Raw genomic sequence first — 17,787 nt, 5'->3', positions numbered from 1 at the left:
CACTAAAAATGGGGCTTTTGTTCTCTTTAAACTGATATTTGAACAGGCTGAAGGCCTGGGTTTGTGCAGAACTACTCAGGAGTGAGGTTGAAGGAACCTAGAACGTGTCCTAAAATGGATCTGGTTCTGCTATATACAGCCGTGTTCAGGAGCTCACCGATTGAGCAGGCAGTGTAAGAGGCCAAGCTAAAGGAGCACAATAATGACTGGGTTTGCAGAGGAGAAGCATGATGCAGCTGCAGGGCACGGTCGATCAGCAGAGGCAGCGGCGATCGCTCTTGGTCACTTCCTCAGACGAGTGCACCACGTTGGGCACGAAGCCGCTCTTCACCCCCTCCCAGCCTTCTTGGATAGTGATGTCGCCCCGTTTGACGAGCTCAAAGATGTCACGTGTCAGCTCTGTGAAAGCCCGCTCAACGTTAATAGCGTCACGCGCCGACGTCTCCACGTAGCGCATGCCGTAGGCGGCCGCCAGCTTCTCCGCTTCCTGCTGGCTCACCTGCCGCTGTGGCTCCAGGTCACACTTGTGGCCCACCAGCAGGAAGACGATGCTGTGCGGCTGCACGTGGCTGCGCGCCTCCTCCAGCCACTCGTGAACATTCTGGAAAGAGCGACGATTAGTGATGTCAAACAGCAGCAGGCCGCCCACTGAATTACGGTAGTAAGCCCTCGTGATGGACCTAAAAAAACAAGGGACATTCAGCAGATCAGAAACCATCAAGCATCAAGGTAATAAATATTTACTCTATCCACATTCACTGGATATGAGCAATCGCACGCTCTGACTGGCTACTCTACTACTAGGATATCAGCTCATATACTGTGAGTAGAGAAAAACAAAATGGCGGCGCGTGTTGCTGAACCAACCAAGGACGGAATAAAAACTACTCAAAGTATTTGATGCCAAGAACATGTCTTTTTTATTTTTCACAAATTATCGCATTTTTCACAAATGGCTCCTGTCATTTCGCCGGTTTGTTTACATTAGTCATCTTTAGGCATTAAAATTTGTTGAATTTTTTTAGACTGGTGTCAAAGAAGTTTGAAAATTAAGGCCTCTGCATGCTCTTGCGACAAGGCTTTCGCAGATAGCTTTTCGCAGACAGTTGTAATTTATCGTTTTATGCGCACAGCCTCTCAGTTACAGTGTCCTTCCATGTGAGTGGTGCACCACCACGTTTCAGAATATCCTTGATAGTGTTTTCGTATCTAAGGAATGGATGAACGATCTTTCTAGAACCTTCTGCCAGTTCACCATAAAATGGTGCTTTGACTGACCGGCCATCTGGCAAACGTGCAGCATGTCCCACCCGACACAGTTTGTTTCTTATAAGCAGACAGTTGTAATTTATCGTTGAGCGGGGAGTAATAGGCGTGCGCGATGTTATTCACCGCCACAACGTAAGGGGGCGCGAAGTCGCGAAATCGCTAGGAGTAGTTGGTGGGTGTGGTTAGTGGAGTGTTTATCCTCCGGTTACTTATAATGACTAGAACTGGAGTCGTATAGATGTACGTACTTCCTCACTTCCTCGATCAACCGCTCTTTGTGCTGCTCCATCTTCGCTCGTGTTTTTAAAAATGCCGGTCGTGAAAACAAACCAAACCGGGAAAGTAGGGAAGCGGAAGTGCGTGTACAGCGGATGTAGAGTGGACCAATCAGAGCCCTCTTGTCTGCGACGCTGTCTGCGAGGCTTCTGCGGTGGTCACAATTTTTGGGAGGTGTGCGCAGATCGTCTGCGAAGGTGGGGGGGCTACGCAGACACTGTCTGCGACGCTATCTGCGAGGACTGCGTTGTCAGCATAAATTGGCCTTTACATCACTGAAATGTCCAAAGAAGAATTAAATAAACGTCTAAAGCTATTCTATACCTCGGCACGGCAGCAAGACGGCACTTTCTACAAAAAAAAACCCCACTAGAGTCAATTCGTTCAGCCATTGATAGGTTTTTAAGAAGTCTGCCTAAGCGGAAATGATTTCGTCGGACATTTTCTATAAAGTTTTTATTTATCGAATTTGCAAAAAATAAAAATGCTCTGTTTCTCAAAATCCAGTGAATGAGTGGAATAATTGTTTTATTCTATCCACAATCTCGTCGTACATGGATTATAACCAACTCGGCGCTACGCTCCTCGTCGGCTATCAGCTCATGTACATCTCGATTTTGTGGAATAATTGTTAAATATACGCCTAAGACCCAATATGGGTAAACACAACTTACAAGAGGGATTACAAGAGACGTCGTAAATAGTCATATACGAACGGCTATAAATATGGATGTGAAAGTTCCTGATGAAAGTCAATCAGTGACGGACAGTTCATCGATTCACTTAATGTCCTTTCCTTTCAAAGCTCTCTTCTCATGACACTTGGCTCTTCTTTTGTTGTCTTCCTTTCTGTCACCGTCTATCTTTTTGCGCACGGCCTCTCAGTTACAGTGTCCTTCCATGTGCGTGGTGCACCACCACGTTTCAGAATATCCTTGATAGTGTTTTCGTATCTAAGGAATGGACGAACGATCTTTCTAGAATCTTCTGCCAGTTCACCATAAAATGGTGCTTTGACTGACCGGCCATCTGGCAAACGTGCAGCATGTCCCACCCGACGCAGTTTGTTTCTTATAAGCATGTTCTCAAGTCTTGTCTTCACACTTAGCGCGTTCTAAAACTTCATCATTTGTAATGGAGTCATCCTGTTTAATCTTGAGCATGGATCCAAGATGCCATTGTTGGATTGTTCTTAAATTTTTGATCTGATGGCGGTATAAAGTCCAAGTCTTTTAACAAAGTAATAAAAGGAGAGTGGAATTTCAAGCAGAAGCTGATAATTGTTCAACTTCGAACATGGAAAAGAAGAATCAAGCTGACAACAAGCATGTGGGTCATTCTAGAATTCAGGGTACATTTTGCATCTCAGAGATAAACTTTTTATTTTCCACAAAAGAAATCTTTATTGAATCAGTTTTGAACAATGATGACAAACCTTCACCAATAGCAATGCTTGATGTACATTTTAGACCCAATTTATCCATAAAACATTAACTAAATGACTCCCACCCCTCCCCCCACATTATTGGCTGTCTTCGACTCCTGATTCATCCATTCAACTCGAATAAACATGAAGTGATTCAGTCTAACCATCTGTTTTTTGGGGCTTATTCTATTCACTGTTATAAAATCAATTCCATAGGAAGTCTATTTTCTGTATTATGTGAAATTTCAGCACTAAAAATATATTTTTTAAAATCCGTCCCAACGTTCTTGTCAACTCTGTTATAAAATCCACAAAGACTTTTAATAATACGCACGACACCTGCACTGAGTGATTTCACTTCCTCTGACGGGAAAATTTAGAAAGGCAGTGAAGTATGTTATGTTTATTCTCTCATTAATCTGAACAAAATATTATACACCAACAGTAGATTAATTATTCGTCAAATCTGTTATTGTGATATTGGAGTGAATCATTTAAAAAAAAAACAATAATATGATTAAAATCCATAAAATTCTGTTTCTATTCATGCCATCTGGTAGCTAGTTTGAGGTTAGCATGTGGAGTTAAGACACAAAATGGTGGAAAATGTCAACCCGGTCATTGTCAATTCTGTTAACGGATTGCCCAGTTTAACGATAACAGAGTTGACGGTGACTCACAGAGTCGACGCTTGAAATGTACCTGCAATTATAGAGTGGGCCAAATATATATGAACTGATAAATAAATAGATATAAATACAGAAATGAACAGGAGGCGCACGAGTCATTTAGCGACAACTAAAGCCGGACAAGGTTTTTGTTTTCAAGCGGGAACAAGAGTGCTCAGATATGAAGCTTGTGGGACAAACAAAGACCACGTTCATTAACATGAATTTCTAGTGTATTGTCAGGAGATCGGAAGAACCAAGGGAGCAAAACTGATTCTCTGGGTGGGAGGGATAGCATACTATCTCTCCCCCGACAATCGCAGTGTCTCTAACTCAGGGGTCACCAAACTTTTTTCTCTGGGGGCCACATTGTCGTTCCTGACTGTGATGGGGGGCCGGGGTCGGGTCAGTTATATAATATAGAATTGTATGACCCAGACAAATATGACCACCAGCAGGTCTCATTGTGTAGTAGAGATTACTAGCCTGGCACAGCCATCCCCACTACTATACCCCCACTACTATATCCACACTACTATATCCCCACTACTACCGGTATATCCACACTACTATATCAACACTTGATTCCTGGCACATATTTGTTTATCTTTACTAGTGGTTTGCAAAAGTAGTAATCGAGTCTTCACACTTTGTTTTAATTTGAAATACCACACATATTCCATTTATTTATTTTCTAATAAAAATAACATCAAAGCTGTCAAGGTAAGAAACATCTGCCTAGTTGAGGTGATTGACACTGGCAAAGGTGAGTGGAAAATTATAAATTGTAGGTAGGCCTGTTGATATTATGAATAATATTAATAATAATCGTGTGCAGCACTTAATAAAGGTCAAATAAATAGGCCGATAAAATAAATACGTTTAAAAAAACAGTGAAATTATAATAATATGAGCAATAGATCAATAGATCACAGCAGTTGTGCTGTGTCCTGCACGTCATTGCCCTCATCCATGGCCAAAGCAAAAAACTCGAATTCTGACGCTTCCTCATTCAGCTGGTCATACACGTTGTCCCCCAAATCTTCGGTTCGCCTGGTCATAGCAGGTGCGGAGAGACTCTCCGCGTTGAGTGCATCCTTCTTGTCGGGACACACCTCCTCGGCCACAGCAAGCATGCATACTTTAACAAAGTCCCCATCAGTAAACGGCTTTCCATGGGTAGCTAGTAGGTGAGCTACCTTATAGCTAGCTCAGACAGCAGCCTGGTTGATCTGGGTTTGGTGAAGGAATACATTCTGTTGTGCAGCCAGTCCGCATTTCATCCTCCGAATCCTGTCTTCTCTTGTTTGCCCTCGCAAACTAGCATACTTTTTGTGGCGGGTTTCGTAGTGACGACGCAGATTATATTCTTTGAAAACCGACACACTTTCTTTACATACAAGACAAACTGCACGGTCCTTACACCGAACGAATTAATAATCGGTGGTCCACTGTTCTTTAAAAACTCTGCACTCTCTGTCAACTTTTCGCTGATCGCTAGCCATTTTGCTGTCCTGAACACTGACAGTTCTCTGCGCGTGCGTTGCCTGTCACTGCTTGATCGCGAGCTATGACGAAAATTCGGAAAATATGAATAGTTCATTTTATAACTAAATATCAACTGATTTAACTGATAAAATCAACAAAATACAAGATGCAGACATGTTATTATTTGCCAAAAAGCAATTTAAAAAAATAGGCCATGACCATTTTTGGGGATTGCCTCATAGGGCCGGTTCAAGTGGTGGGGGGCAGAGGGACTGGGGGGCCGGAGTCAGCCTGCGGGCCGGAGTTTGATGACCCCTGCTCTAAGTAATCACCGGCATCTGTGAGCTCGTGAATGTGGAAGAGGGCAGACAGCGCTTTCCTACAAGTGTGTTACATTGTCCTGTGACGCAACACGAGCATCGGTGCAAAGGTGGATGGCTGGCGTCACATGTCTCAGAGGAACTACGTGCTAACCTTCGCCCTCCTCACCTGGTGGTATGACAGGACAGAGGTTGGTGTGGGAGGTGAATAAATTGGAGAGAAACTGGGGAAATACATTAATGTACAGTGTTCATTCATTCATCCTTAGTAACTGCCTGGTCAGGGTCATGGTGGGTTATACTGGTTTACTATTCTGGGAAACAGAACTTCCTATTTGGACCACTCCTACTAAAAAGCTTATAAGATATTCCTAAAGTATGTATACTAACGTCTGGCTTTCCGCATGCCTTATTTTCATTTCACAGCCGAGTCAGGACACCAGTGTGAACTTTACTCAGGTTCTACAGTACTCACATCCATGATACACAAAGTGTCACCGAAATGCATCAGTCATACCTGAACCTCTCTTGTCCAGCTGTATCCCAAATCTGCAGCTTAATGCGTTTGCCTGGCTCAATCTCCACTAGACGGGAAAAGAAATCCACTCCAACGGTGGGGTCAGACACCTGTGCAAAACGCCCTTCTGTGAAACGTCTGATCAGGCAAGACTTGCCCACTGTCGAGTCGCCAATGACGATCAGTCGGAACTGGTATAGCCATATAGCTTCCATATCTCATGAGATCTATGGATTAAAAAAGGTTAAAATGCTTTTAGTAGAAATATACAGTACTATAATTTCTTTAAGCAGTAAATAAAAATGATATTTTGCATGCTTTTTTCCCTTAGGCCCACTGTGGTGTAGTTTTTGAAGGGTCAGATGATACACTGTTAATGGCTTTCTGGATAAAGTCCTAGCCTGCCTCGATAATGTTTTAGCAGAAACATGGTCAAATATCTCATTTCATCTCATTATCTCTAGCCGCTTTATCCTGTTCTACAGGGTCGCAGGCAAGCTGGAGCCTATCCCAGCTGACTACGGGCGAAAGGCGGGGTACACCCTGGACAAGTCGCCAGGTCATCACAGGGCTGACACATAGACACAGACAACCATTCACACTCACATTCACACCTACGGTCAATTTAGAGTCACCAGTTAACCTAACCTGCATGTCTTTGGACTGTGGGGGAAACCGGAGCACCCGGAGGAAACCCACGCGGACACGGGGAGAACATGCAAACTCCACACAGAAAGGCCCTCGCCAGCCCCGGGGCTCGAACCCAGGACCTTCTTGCTGTGAGGCGACAGCACTAACCACTACGCCACCGTGCCGCCCCTATGGTCAAATATTTAATATAAAAATACAAACAAACAAAATTCTCTGTAACATTAAATTTATCGGATATGTGGAATTCTCCTCCCTTTTCGACAAGGCACATGAACGCATCAGACATAAAACAGGCGTCACAATTACTACATCTGTGGTTTTTACGGACTGTGTAATTTTAAAGGTAGACTGCCTTTCAGATTTTTCAAGTGTAGGTCATAAAAAGAATTTCCCCCCCGACACCCAATTATATTTGCTCAGTGGACCGAAAGCTACTGAATTCAAATCACAGGCTTCCAATTTTATTTGTTTTTTTGAAACCGAACAATTAATGAATTTAGGGTCACGTGGCCCTAAATTCTCTGCTATTTTTTCCTGCTTCACCATGACCCAATTCAAGATAATGTCATGCATCACATGGTGGGCTTTCCCTGTTCGCGCAAGGCATTGTGGGATACAAATTTGAAATAGGAGAGAAAAATGGAGGACGCGAGTGTGCGAATGAAATGTGAAAGACTGACTACAGGAACAGAAAGCGAGAAGAAAAGACATTATGTTGCGAAGGAAAGAAAACGCAGGACCAAACTAATAAATATTGGCAGTCAGCGAGCACCTCTGTGTGATCAGCTGTTTGTTTAGCAACAGAATGACGTAACTGTGTCAGTGCACCGTCAAAGGTAAGCCTGCGCATGCGCACACGGATTTCCTCTGTCTGCTTGACTGCGCGAAGTGGGCAACTTCATGCACATTATTTGCTTTAATCCCCTCAAATTAAATAATTTCCCAGCCACAGAATGGCCTGATATTTTGTGACATATTACAGAAATAAACATACATCACACTGACCAAATTTCAGAAGGAACTAAATTTCACTGATTTTATGAAATCGAAAGGCCGTCTAGCTTTAAGATGAAATGCAAGTGGAAATATTAGTGTCACATAATCACTCAGCAAGAACTAACGGCAGTACTGGGTCAGTTGAAAGGAATTTACACCTGCAAATAAAACATTTCTATTAGTCTATTTCTGATCTGTCTTAATCTGATGTCAAATCATGTTTTCTTTTGGTAACATACTATAAAGTTTGCCATTTTGTATATACAGTACTGTGCAAAAGTCTTAGTCCCCCTGTTTTTTCATACAAACTTTGTTATAGATTTCTATTTTATGACTTCTACATTATCAAGTCGGTACAAAAACATTTTAGAGTCCCAAACGTTCGTTTTTCCAGCACAAAATTAAATGTTACAGAAAAAAAAGTTTGTATCTGAGCAGCATATTACATAAGAAAGCATTTTTCAGATTAAAAAAGAAAACATAATGAAGGATGCTGGGTTTTGGTGCAAAATGAAGAAGCGAGTATGACAGTTAAAGTGTCCAGAAGAACTGTGGCTGGTTCTGGAAGATGCTCAGTAAAACCTACAGCTCATTTCCGCATAAAACTGCACTCATTGTACCTCAGACTACTCTAATCTCATTATCTGTAGCCGCTTTATCCTGTTCTACAGGGTCGCAGGCAAGCTGGAGCCTATCCCAGCTGACTACGGGCAAAAGGCGGGGTACACCCTGGACAAGTCGCCAGGTCATCACAGGGCTGACACATAGACACAGACAACCATCCACACTCACACCTACGGTCAATTTAGAGTCACCAGTTAACCTAACCTGCATGTCTTTGGACTGTGGGGGAAACCAGAGCACCCGGAGGAAACCCACACAGACAACATGCAAACTCCACACAGAAAGGCCCTCACCGGCCACGGGGCTCGAACCCGGACCTTCTTGCTGTGAGGCAATAGCGCTAACCACTACACCACCGTGCCGCCCCACCTCAGACTACTATTTTTTTTAAAAGCAAAGGGTCGTCTCACACCAAATGTTGACTTTGTTTCATTTATTACTGTTTACTGATCCTTACTGTATTTTTTTTTAAAGATTTTTTTTGGGCTTTTTCACCTTTATTGGATAGGACAGTGTAGAGACAGGAAATGAGCGGGAGAGAGAGAGACGGGGAGGGATCAGGAAATGACCTCGGGTTGGAATCGAACCCGGGTCCCCGGATTTATGGTATGGCGCCTGAGCCACGACGCCCCCAACTGTATTTTTTTTAATGTAGAAATATTTCATTTTGTTATTTTTGAAGACATCTTTCCTCTATGGCATTTCTTTACACATGCCTAATCCTTTTGCAGAGTAATATACACTCACCAGCCACTTCGTTAGGAACACCCATCCACCTGCTGTTTTATGCAGTTCTCTAATCAGCCGATCCAGCACAATGCATCAAATCATGCAGATACAAATCTTCAGTTAATGTTCACTTCAAACATCAGAATGGGAAAAACTGTGATCTCAAAGTGTGACTTTCTTTCACTGTGGCATGGGTGTTGGTTTGAGCCAGATGGACTGGTTTGAGTATTTCAGAAATTGGGGTCTCTCCTGGGGTTTTCACACACAACAGTATCTAGAGTTTACACAGATAGAATGGTGTGATAAACAAAAAACATCGAGTGAGTGAGTGAGTGAGTGACAGTTCTGTGGGTGGAAACAAACGCCTTGTTGATAAGACAAGGTCAGAGGAAAATGGCCAGATTGGTTCGAGCTGCCATATAGCAACTCATAACAACCGTGATGAACAGAAAAGCATCTCAGCATGCAAGATGGTTTTAGCTAAAGCGAGTAAAATGTTGGGCTTTGTTAGAAGATCTACTTTTGAGGTTAGCGATATCAAGGTGCGGAAGTCACTTTACATCTCTCTGATCAGAAGCTGTTTGGCGTACTGCTCTCAGGTCTGGACTCCGCAATCAGTTATCCTGCTCTACTCAGTTGAGAGAAACCAGAGACGCGCAACTAAGTATATTTTATTTATTTCGTTTAGATCAGATGTTAACTACAAGGACTAAAAGCTAGGACTCCTTCCAGGCATGAGTACCTGGATCTTGTTTATCTTTTTAAATCTATGTCAAAAGGCCATAATATTTCTATTAGTGTACCTAGGTTTACGAGGCGATTAGATTTGTCCAGGGGAACTATGTTAAATGTACCCAAGGCTAATACTGTAACTTTTCAGACCAGTTTTTATATTCGGAGTCCTAGAATCTGGAATATTTTACCCCTGCATTTAAGGGGTAATCAATAGATCACTTTCACAGTTTTAGAAGGACCTTTTTTTTATATTATTGTAATTTAACTAGGCTTTATTTTGATATTGATAGACCACAGACTTTTAAATAATTGTGTGTGTGTGTGTGTGTGTGTGTGTGTGTGTGTGTGTGTGTGTAAAATGTCATACATGTCGCCCAATCTCCACTCTCGGCACCAGTTTGTGCTGCTTTTAGTCTGTATACTTCTCGGCCATTTTTTTTCTTTTTCTAATATGTTTTATTTATTGTTGATTTATTTATTTATCAGCACAGTGGTGTAGTGGTTAGCACTGTCGCCTCACAGCAAGAAGGTCCTGGGTTCGCGGCCGGCTAGGGCCTTCCTGTGTGGAGTTTGCATGTTCTCCCCGTGTCCGTGTGAGTTTCCTCCGGGTGCTCCGGTTTCCCCGACAGTCCAAAGACATGCAGGTTAGGTTAACTGGTGACTCTAAATTGACCGTAGGTGTGAATGTGAGTGTGAATGGTTGTTTGTCTCTGTGTCAGCCCCGTGATGACCTGGCGACTTGTCCAGGGTGTACCCCGCCTTTCGCCCGTAGTCAGCTGGGATAGGCTCCAGCTTGTCTGCGACCCTGTAGAACAGGATAAAGCGGCTAGAGATAATGGATAGATGGGTTATTTATTTTTGTAATTTTGCGGGACCTCAGGTATTGAAGCTTATTGCTCTGCTGATGGATTCCCTGCCGTTTAATTGGTGAAGTTTATAAATTAAAAAAAAAAAAGAGCAGAAGACCACACTGGGTTCCACTCCTGTCACATTTTAGGTAAATGCACTTTGGAGACTCCTTGGATGCTTTTTTTTGTTATTTGTTTTGCTTTTCTTGCTCATTCTTATTTCACGATGCCTGTAATTCTGTCAACTCAAAGCAAACAAAGCATATACTGTAAAAATAAGTAAATAAATAAATAAATCAGGCTTGTTCAGGGTCAGATTTAGTGCTGCAAGCGTGCAAATCACCAATCTGCACCAGGCATGTTTTTTTTCCCCTTCACCAGAGCACCAGGATCAGTGTTGTAATGGCAGGGAAAGGGTTGTAATGACTGAAGCTGCTATACTGGAATGATGCTGCAATTTAATACAGCAGTCCTTCTCATGCAAAAATAAAAGCATTTAGATGATTAAAGTACAGCATTTTAGAAATAACCTTAACCTGGACTTGCACACTAGCCATTTGGGGAGTGGATAATACTTTACTGTCTATTGTAGGCCTGTCTATTGAGTCCAAACTGCATCCTCAGGCAAGTAGGTAGTCTTCAGCAAAATGGCCAAACACATCACATCACCCCCCCCCCCCCCCCCCCCAACACACACACACACACACACACACACACATGCTTTAACAAGACACACAATCGAGTAATAACACACTCCAAATACCTCAGTTAAGCTTCTTAATGTCTTGCAAAGGCAAACCCCATGATCTTCATTGTGTGTCGGTGTGAAAAACAAGCGGCGTCCTCAAGCAAAGCATCCACATCCGACCAGGGTTTTGTTACAAATAATAGCCAATGCAACTAGTTTCCGTTATAAAGCTACAATCCCACCAAGAACCATAATCACTGAGCAAGAATATAAACCTAAGGCCGAATATCAAAGACTGTTTTTTTCCATTTGCAAAACCAATCTCATAATAATGGATGAAAGAATGTTTGTAAAATTTGCTGATGAAATGGCAGCATCATCAGCATCATATAGCCTGACTCATCCCTCATCAGTACCATTACCGTAATGCACATAGTCATGGCGCAAGCCGCGGGGGCGCGCTGTAGTGCGCGGCGTCGCGCTTCCTGCTCCTGAGCTCATATTTTAGCCTTTACGATGTGTAGGAGGCTCTTTTCTTCAGGCCGACTACAACATGGGTCGCCAAATCATTCACCCCAGTACACTGGAAAAGTCAGATAAGGCTGTGTGCAGGTGGTTCAATCGATTCCATACACATTTAGACAGGTCCTGTGGGTTTGAAGGGCTCAATTATTATAATGCAAAATATGTTTCATAAAAGGTGGCACGGTGGTGTAGTGGTTAGCGCTGTCGCCTCACAGCAAGAAGGTCCTGGGTTCGAGCCCTGTGGCCGGCGAGGGCCTTTCTGTGTGGAGTTTGCATGTTCTCCCCGTGTCCGCGTGGGTTTCCTCCGGGTGCTCCGGTTTCCCCCACAGTCCAAAGACATGCAGGTTAGGTTAACTGGTGACTCTAAATTGACCGTAGGTGTGAATGTGAGTGTGAATGGTTGTCTGTGTCTATGTGTCAGCCCTGTGATGACCTGGCGACTTGTCCAGGGTGTACCCTGCCTTTCGCCCGTAGTCAGCTGGGATAGGCTCCAGCTTGCCTGCAACCCTGTAGAAGGATAAAGCAGCTAGAGATAATGAGATGAGATGTTTCATAAAAGGAGATTAAAATCAGACTGTGACAAGAAGATACTTAAAATCTTCCATCCATCCATTATCTGTAGCTGCTTATTCTGTTCTACAGGGTCGCAGGAAAGCTGGAGCCTATCCCAGCTGACTATGGGTGAGAGGCGGGGTACACCCTGGACAAGTCGCTAGGTCATCGCAGGGCTAACACATCGACACAATACTTAAAATCTTTTTTATTTTATTTCTTTAAAGGTGGTGGAGTGGTTAGCACTATCACCTCACAGCAAGAAGGTTCTGGGTTCAAGCCCAGCTGCCGACGAGGACCTTTCTGTGCGGAGTTTGCATGCTCTTCCCGTGTCCGCATGGGTTTCCTCCGGGTGCTCCGGTTTCCCCCACAGTCCAAAGACATGCAGGTTAGGTTAACTGGTGACTCTAAATTGACCGTAGGTGTGAATGTGAGTGTGAATGGTTGTCTATGTGTCAGCCCTGTGATGACCTGGCAACTTGTCCAGGGTGTACCCTGCCTTTCGCCCGTAGTCAGCTGGGACCCTGTAGAATAGGATAAAGCAGCTAGAGATGATGAGATGTTTCATAAAAGGAGATTAAAATCAGACTGTGACAAGAAGATACTTAAAATCTTCCATCCATCCATTATCTCATCTCATCATCTCTAGCCGCTTTATCCTTCTACAGGGTCGCAGGCAAGCTGGAGCCTATCCCAGCTGACTACGGGCGAAAGGCGGGGCACACCCTGGACAAGTCGCCAGGTCATCACAGGGCTGACACATAGACACAGACAACCATTCACACTCACATTCACACCTACGGTCAATTTAGAGTCACCAGTTAACCTAACCTGCATGTCTTTGGACTGTGGGGGAAACCGGAGCACCCGGAGGAAACCCACACGGACAACATGCAAACTCCACACAGAAAGGCCCTCGCCGGCCCCGGGGCTCGAACCCAGGACCTTCTTGCTGTGAGGCGACAGCGCTAACCACTACACCACCGTGCCGCCCATCCATTATCTGTAGCTGCTTATTCTGTTCTACAGGGTCGCAGGAAAGCTGGAGCCTATCCCAGCTGACTATGGGTGAGAGGCAGGGTACACCCCGGACAAGTCGCTAGGTCATCGCAGGGCTAACACATCGACACAAACTACTTAAAATCTTTTTTATTTTATTTCTTTAAAGGTGGTGGAGTGGTTAGCACTATCACCTCACAGCAAGAAGGTTCTGGGTTCAAGCCCAGCTGCCGACGAGGACCTTTCTGTGCGGAGTTTGCATGCTCTTCCCGTGTCCGCATGGGTTTCCTCCGGGTGCTCCGGTTTCCCCCGCAGTCCAAAGACATGCAGGTTAGGTTAACTGGTGACTCTAAATTCACCGTAGGTGCGAATGTGAGTGTGAATGGTTGTTTGTCTCTGTGTCAGCCCTGTGATGACCTGGTGACTTGTCCAGGGTGTACCCTGCCTTTCGCCCGTAGTCAGCTGGGATAGGCTCCAGCTTGCCTGCAACCCTGTAGAAGGATAAAGCAGCTAGAGATAATGAGATGAGATGTTTCATAAAAGGAGATTAAAATCAGACTGTGACAAGAAGATACTTAAAATCTTCCATCCATCCATTATCTGTAGCCACTTATTCTGTTCTACAGGGTCACAGGAAAGCTGGAGCCTATCCCAGCTGACCATGGGTGAGAGGCGGGGTACACCCCGGACAAGTCGCTAGTTCATCGCAGGGTTAACACATCGACACAAACTACTTAAAATCTTTTTTATTTTATTTCTTTAAAGGTGGTGGAGTGGTTAGCACTATCACCTCACAGCAAGAAGGTTCTGGGTTCAAGCCCAGCTGCCGACGAGGACCTTTCTGTGCAGAGTTTGCATGCTCTCCCCGTGTCCGCATGGGTTTTTTCCGGGTGCTCCGGTTTCCCCCACAGTCCAAAGGCATGCAGCTTAGGTTAATTGGTGGCTCTAAATTGACCGTAGGTGTGAATGTGAGTGTGAATGGTTGTCTGTGTCTATGTGTCAGCCCTGTGATGACCTGGCAACTTGTCCAGGGTGTACCCTGCTTCTCGTCCATAGTCAGCTGGGATAGGCTCCAGCTTGCCTGCGACCCTGTAGGACAGGATAAAGCAGCTGCAGATAATGGCTGGATGGGCAGCATGGTGGTGTAGTGGTTAGTGCCATCACCTCACAGCAAGAAGGTTCTGGGTTCGAATGCAGCAGCTGATGGCGGGGCCTTTCTTTGTAGACTTTACATGTTCTCCCTGTGTGGGTTTGCTCTGGTTTTCCCCAAAGACATGCAGTTAGGTTAGAGGTGGGCAAACTATGGCCCGAGGGCCACATCCGGCCCGTTGGCGTTTTTAATCCGGCCCGCAGAGACAATCATATAAACGCAATTGAGCAGATCTATATTTAATATATATAAGCTTCAGTGTTATCACGTAGACAGGTGTTCTAGAGATCCGTCTTTCCAGTCAGTCGTATTCATGTGAGATTACATTTGCAGAGTGGTGCAGCGCGTGCCATGGAAGTCATTCTGGCGCCCATGCCACTGGTGATCTCGAGAACACAGGATAAAACTTTACAATGAGTGGTCCTAAAAAAAGAAAAGTGGACAGTGAGTGCAGGGTGTTCAATAAAGAATAGACAACTAAATATTTTTTTGCTGAAGTCCGATCAAAGGCTGTATGCCTTATTTGCAAAGAAACCGTTGCAGTTTTAAAGGAATATAACATCAAACGGCACTTTTCCTCCAAACATGCTAATTATGCTAACAACCAGTCAGCGCAAGAACGGACGAATACAGCTCAGCGGTTGCTAGCTGGTTTGCAGGCTCAGCAAAACACCTTCATCCGACAAACTGCCATTCAAGAATCAAGCACAAAGGCAAGTTATTTACTCGCATTTAAATTGGCCAAATCCAGCAAGCTTTTCTCCGAAGGGGAGTTTATGAAAGAATGTATGATCGAGACAGCAGGCATCTTGTGTCCTGAGAGCAAGGACAAATTTGAAAAAATTAGTTTATCACGCAGGACAGTGACTCGCCGCATTGAACAGATTGACGATGACTTGGCTAGCATGCTGAATAAGAAAGCGGAGTCATTCACATTATATTTCCTGGCCTTAGACGAGAGCAATGACGTGAGAGACACCGCTCAGTTGTTAGTTTTCATCAGAGGGATTGACGACCAGTTTGAGATTACAGAAGAGTTTTTGGCCATGGAATCGCTAAAAGGGACAACGCGAGGAGAGGACCTGTATGGCAGTGTGTTGGGGGTCATCGAAAGGCTCAAGCTAGCGTGGAGTAAGCTTGCCAACGTTACCACAGACGGATCACCAAACCTAACGGGAAAAAACACAGGACTGCTAAAAAGAATTCAGGACAAGGTAAAAGCGGATAATCCTGAGCAAGAAGTTATTTTCCTTCATTGCATTATCCACCAGGAAGCATTGTGTAAATCTGTACTGCAGCTTGACCACGTAGTGAAGCCAGTTGTCAAACTTGTCAACTTCATTCGAGTGAGGGGACTTCAGCATCGTCAGTTCATTGCGTTTCTGGAAGAAACTGACGCCGATCACCAGGATTTGCTGTACCACTCCAACGTCCGCTGGTTAAGTTTGGGGAAGGTATGCCAACGTGTATGGGAGCTCAAACAGGAGATCATCTTGTTTTTGGAGCTGCATGGGAATTCTGACAACTTTCCTGAGCTGAGTGACACAGCTTGGCTTTGTGATTTCGCTTTTGCTGTGGACATACTGACTCACATGAATGACCTGAACGTGATGCTACAAGGGAAAGAGCAGTTTGTTCATGAAATGCACCGAAACGTCATAGCCTTCAAAACCAAGCTTGATTTATTCTCAAAGCAAATGTCAAAGAAGTCATTCACTCATTTCCCGACACTGGCTACGTTGACAGAGGCCCCTCGACGTGTGAAGAAATACACGGGATTACTGGACGACCTGCATAAAGAATTCTGTCGTCGGTTCTCTGACTTCAACATGTCATGTCCCTTCACACAGAACCTCGAAATGGCGTCACAGGAGTTACAGCTAGAACTCATTGATCTTCAGAGTGACCCCGTCTTGAAAGAAAAGTTCAACTCAGTTACAACCCCAATTCCAAAAAAGTTGGGACAAAGTACAAATTGTAAATAAAAATGGAATGCAATGATGTGGAAGTTTCAAAATTCCATATTTTATTCAGAATAGAACATAGATGACATATCAAATGTTTAAACTGAGAAAATGTATCATTTAAAGAGAAAAATTAGGTGATTTTAAATTTCATGACAACAACACATCTCAAAAAAGTTGGGACAAGGCCATGTTTACCACTGTGAGACATCCCCTTTTCTCTTTACAACAGTCTGTAAACGTCTGGGGACTGAGGAGACAAGTTGCTCAAGTTTAGGGATAGGAATGTTAACCCATTCTTGTCTAATGTAGGATTCTAGTTGCTCAACTGTCTTAGGTCTTTTTTGTCGTATCTTCCGTTTTATGATGCGCCAAATGTTTTCTATGGGTGAAAGATCTGGACTGCAGGCTGGCCAGTTCAGTACCCGGACCCTTCTTCTACGCAGCCATGATGCTGTAATTGATGCAGTATGCGGTTTGGCATTGTCATGTTGGAAAATTCAAGGTCTTCCCTGAAAGAGACGTCGTCTGGATGGGAGCATATGTTGCTCTAGAACCTGGATATACCTTTCAGCATTGATGGTGTCTTTCCAGATGTGTAAGCTGCCCATGCCACACGCACTAATGCAACCCCATACCATCAGAGATGCAGGCTTCTGAACTGAGCGCCGATAACAACTTGGGTCGTCCTTCTCCTCTTTAGTCCGAATGACACGGCGTCCCTGATTTCCATAAAGAACTTTAAATTTTGATTCGTCTGACCACAGAACAGTTTTCCACTTTGCCACAGTCCATTTTAAATGAGCCTTGGCCCAGAGAAGACGTCTGCACTTCTGGATCATGTTTAGATACGGCTTCTTCTTTGAACTATAGAGTTTTAGCTGGCAACGGCGGATGGCACGGTGAATTGTGTTCACAGATAATGTTCTCTGGAAATATTCCTGAGCCCATTTTGTGATTTCCAATACAGAAGCATGCCTGTATGTGATGCAGTGCCGTCTAAGGGCCCGAAGATCACGGTCACCCAGTATGATTTTCCAGCCTTGACCCTTACGCACAGAGATTCTTCCAGATTCTCTGAATCTTTTGATGATATTATGCACTGTAGATGATGATATGTTCAAACTCTTTGCAATTTTACACTGTCGAACTCCTTTCTGATATTGCTCCACTATTTGTCAGCGCAGAATTAGGGGGATTGGTGATCCTCTTCCCATCTTTACTTCTGAGAGCCGCTGCCACTCCAAGATGCTCTTTTTATACCCAGTCATGTTAATGACCTATTGCCAATTGACCTAATGAGTTGCAATTTGGTCCTCCAGCTGTTCCTTTTTTGTACCTTTAACTTTTCCAGCCTCTTAT

At 44.1% G+C, this 17,787-nt stretch overlaps 1 protein-coding gene across 1 annotated transcript; it reads right to left on the bottom strand.

Annotated features, from left to right (window-relative positions):
- Positions 1-253: 253 nt before the first annotated feature.
- Positions 254-6,179, bottom strand: rab39ba (RAB39B, member RAS oncogene family a). The gene is made up of 2 exons (XM_060935176.1): positions 5,965-6,179; positions 254-680 (listed from the first exon to the last, which is right to left on the bottom strand). The coding sequence occupies exons 1-2, from the start codon at positions 6,177-6,179 to the stop codon at positions 254-256; spliced, it is 642 nt and encodes a 213-aa protein (XP_060791159.1).
- Positions 6,180-17,787: the final 11,608 nt, after the last annotated feature.

Source organism: Neoarius graeffei, chromosome 12, assembly GCF_027579695.1.
Source record: "Neoarius graeffei isolate fNeoGra1 chromosome 12, fNeoGra1.pri, whole genome shotgun sequence".
In the NCBI taxonomy this organism is placed as follows: domain Eukaryota; kingdom Metazoa; phylum Chordata; class Actinopteri; order Siluriformes; family Ariidae; genus Neoarius; species Neoarius graeffei.
This window is presented reverse-complemented; position numbering and strand designations above follow the sequence as displayed.

Excerpts from the sequence above, each read along its gene's own strand:
- rab39ba (XM_060935176.1), bottom strand. The coding sequence starts at position 6,179 with ATGGAAGCTATATGGCTATACCAGTTCCGACTGATCGTCATTGGCGAC. Across the intron at positions 681-5,964 it reads GCTGGACAAGAGAGGTTCAG|GTCCATCACGAGGGCTTACT; the intron begins GTATGACTGATG and ends TTGTTTTTTTAG.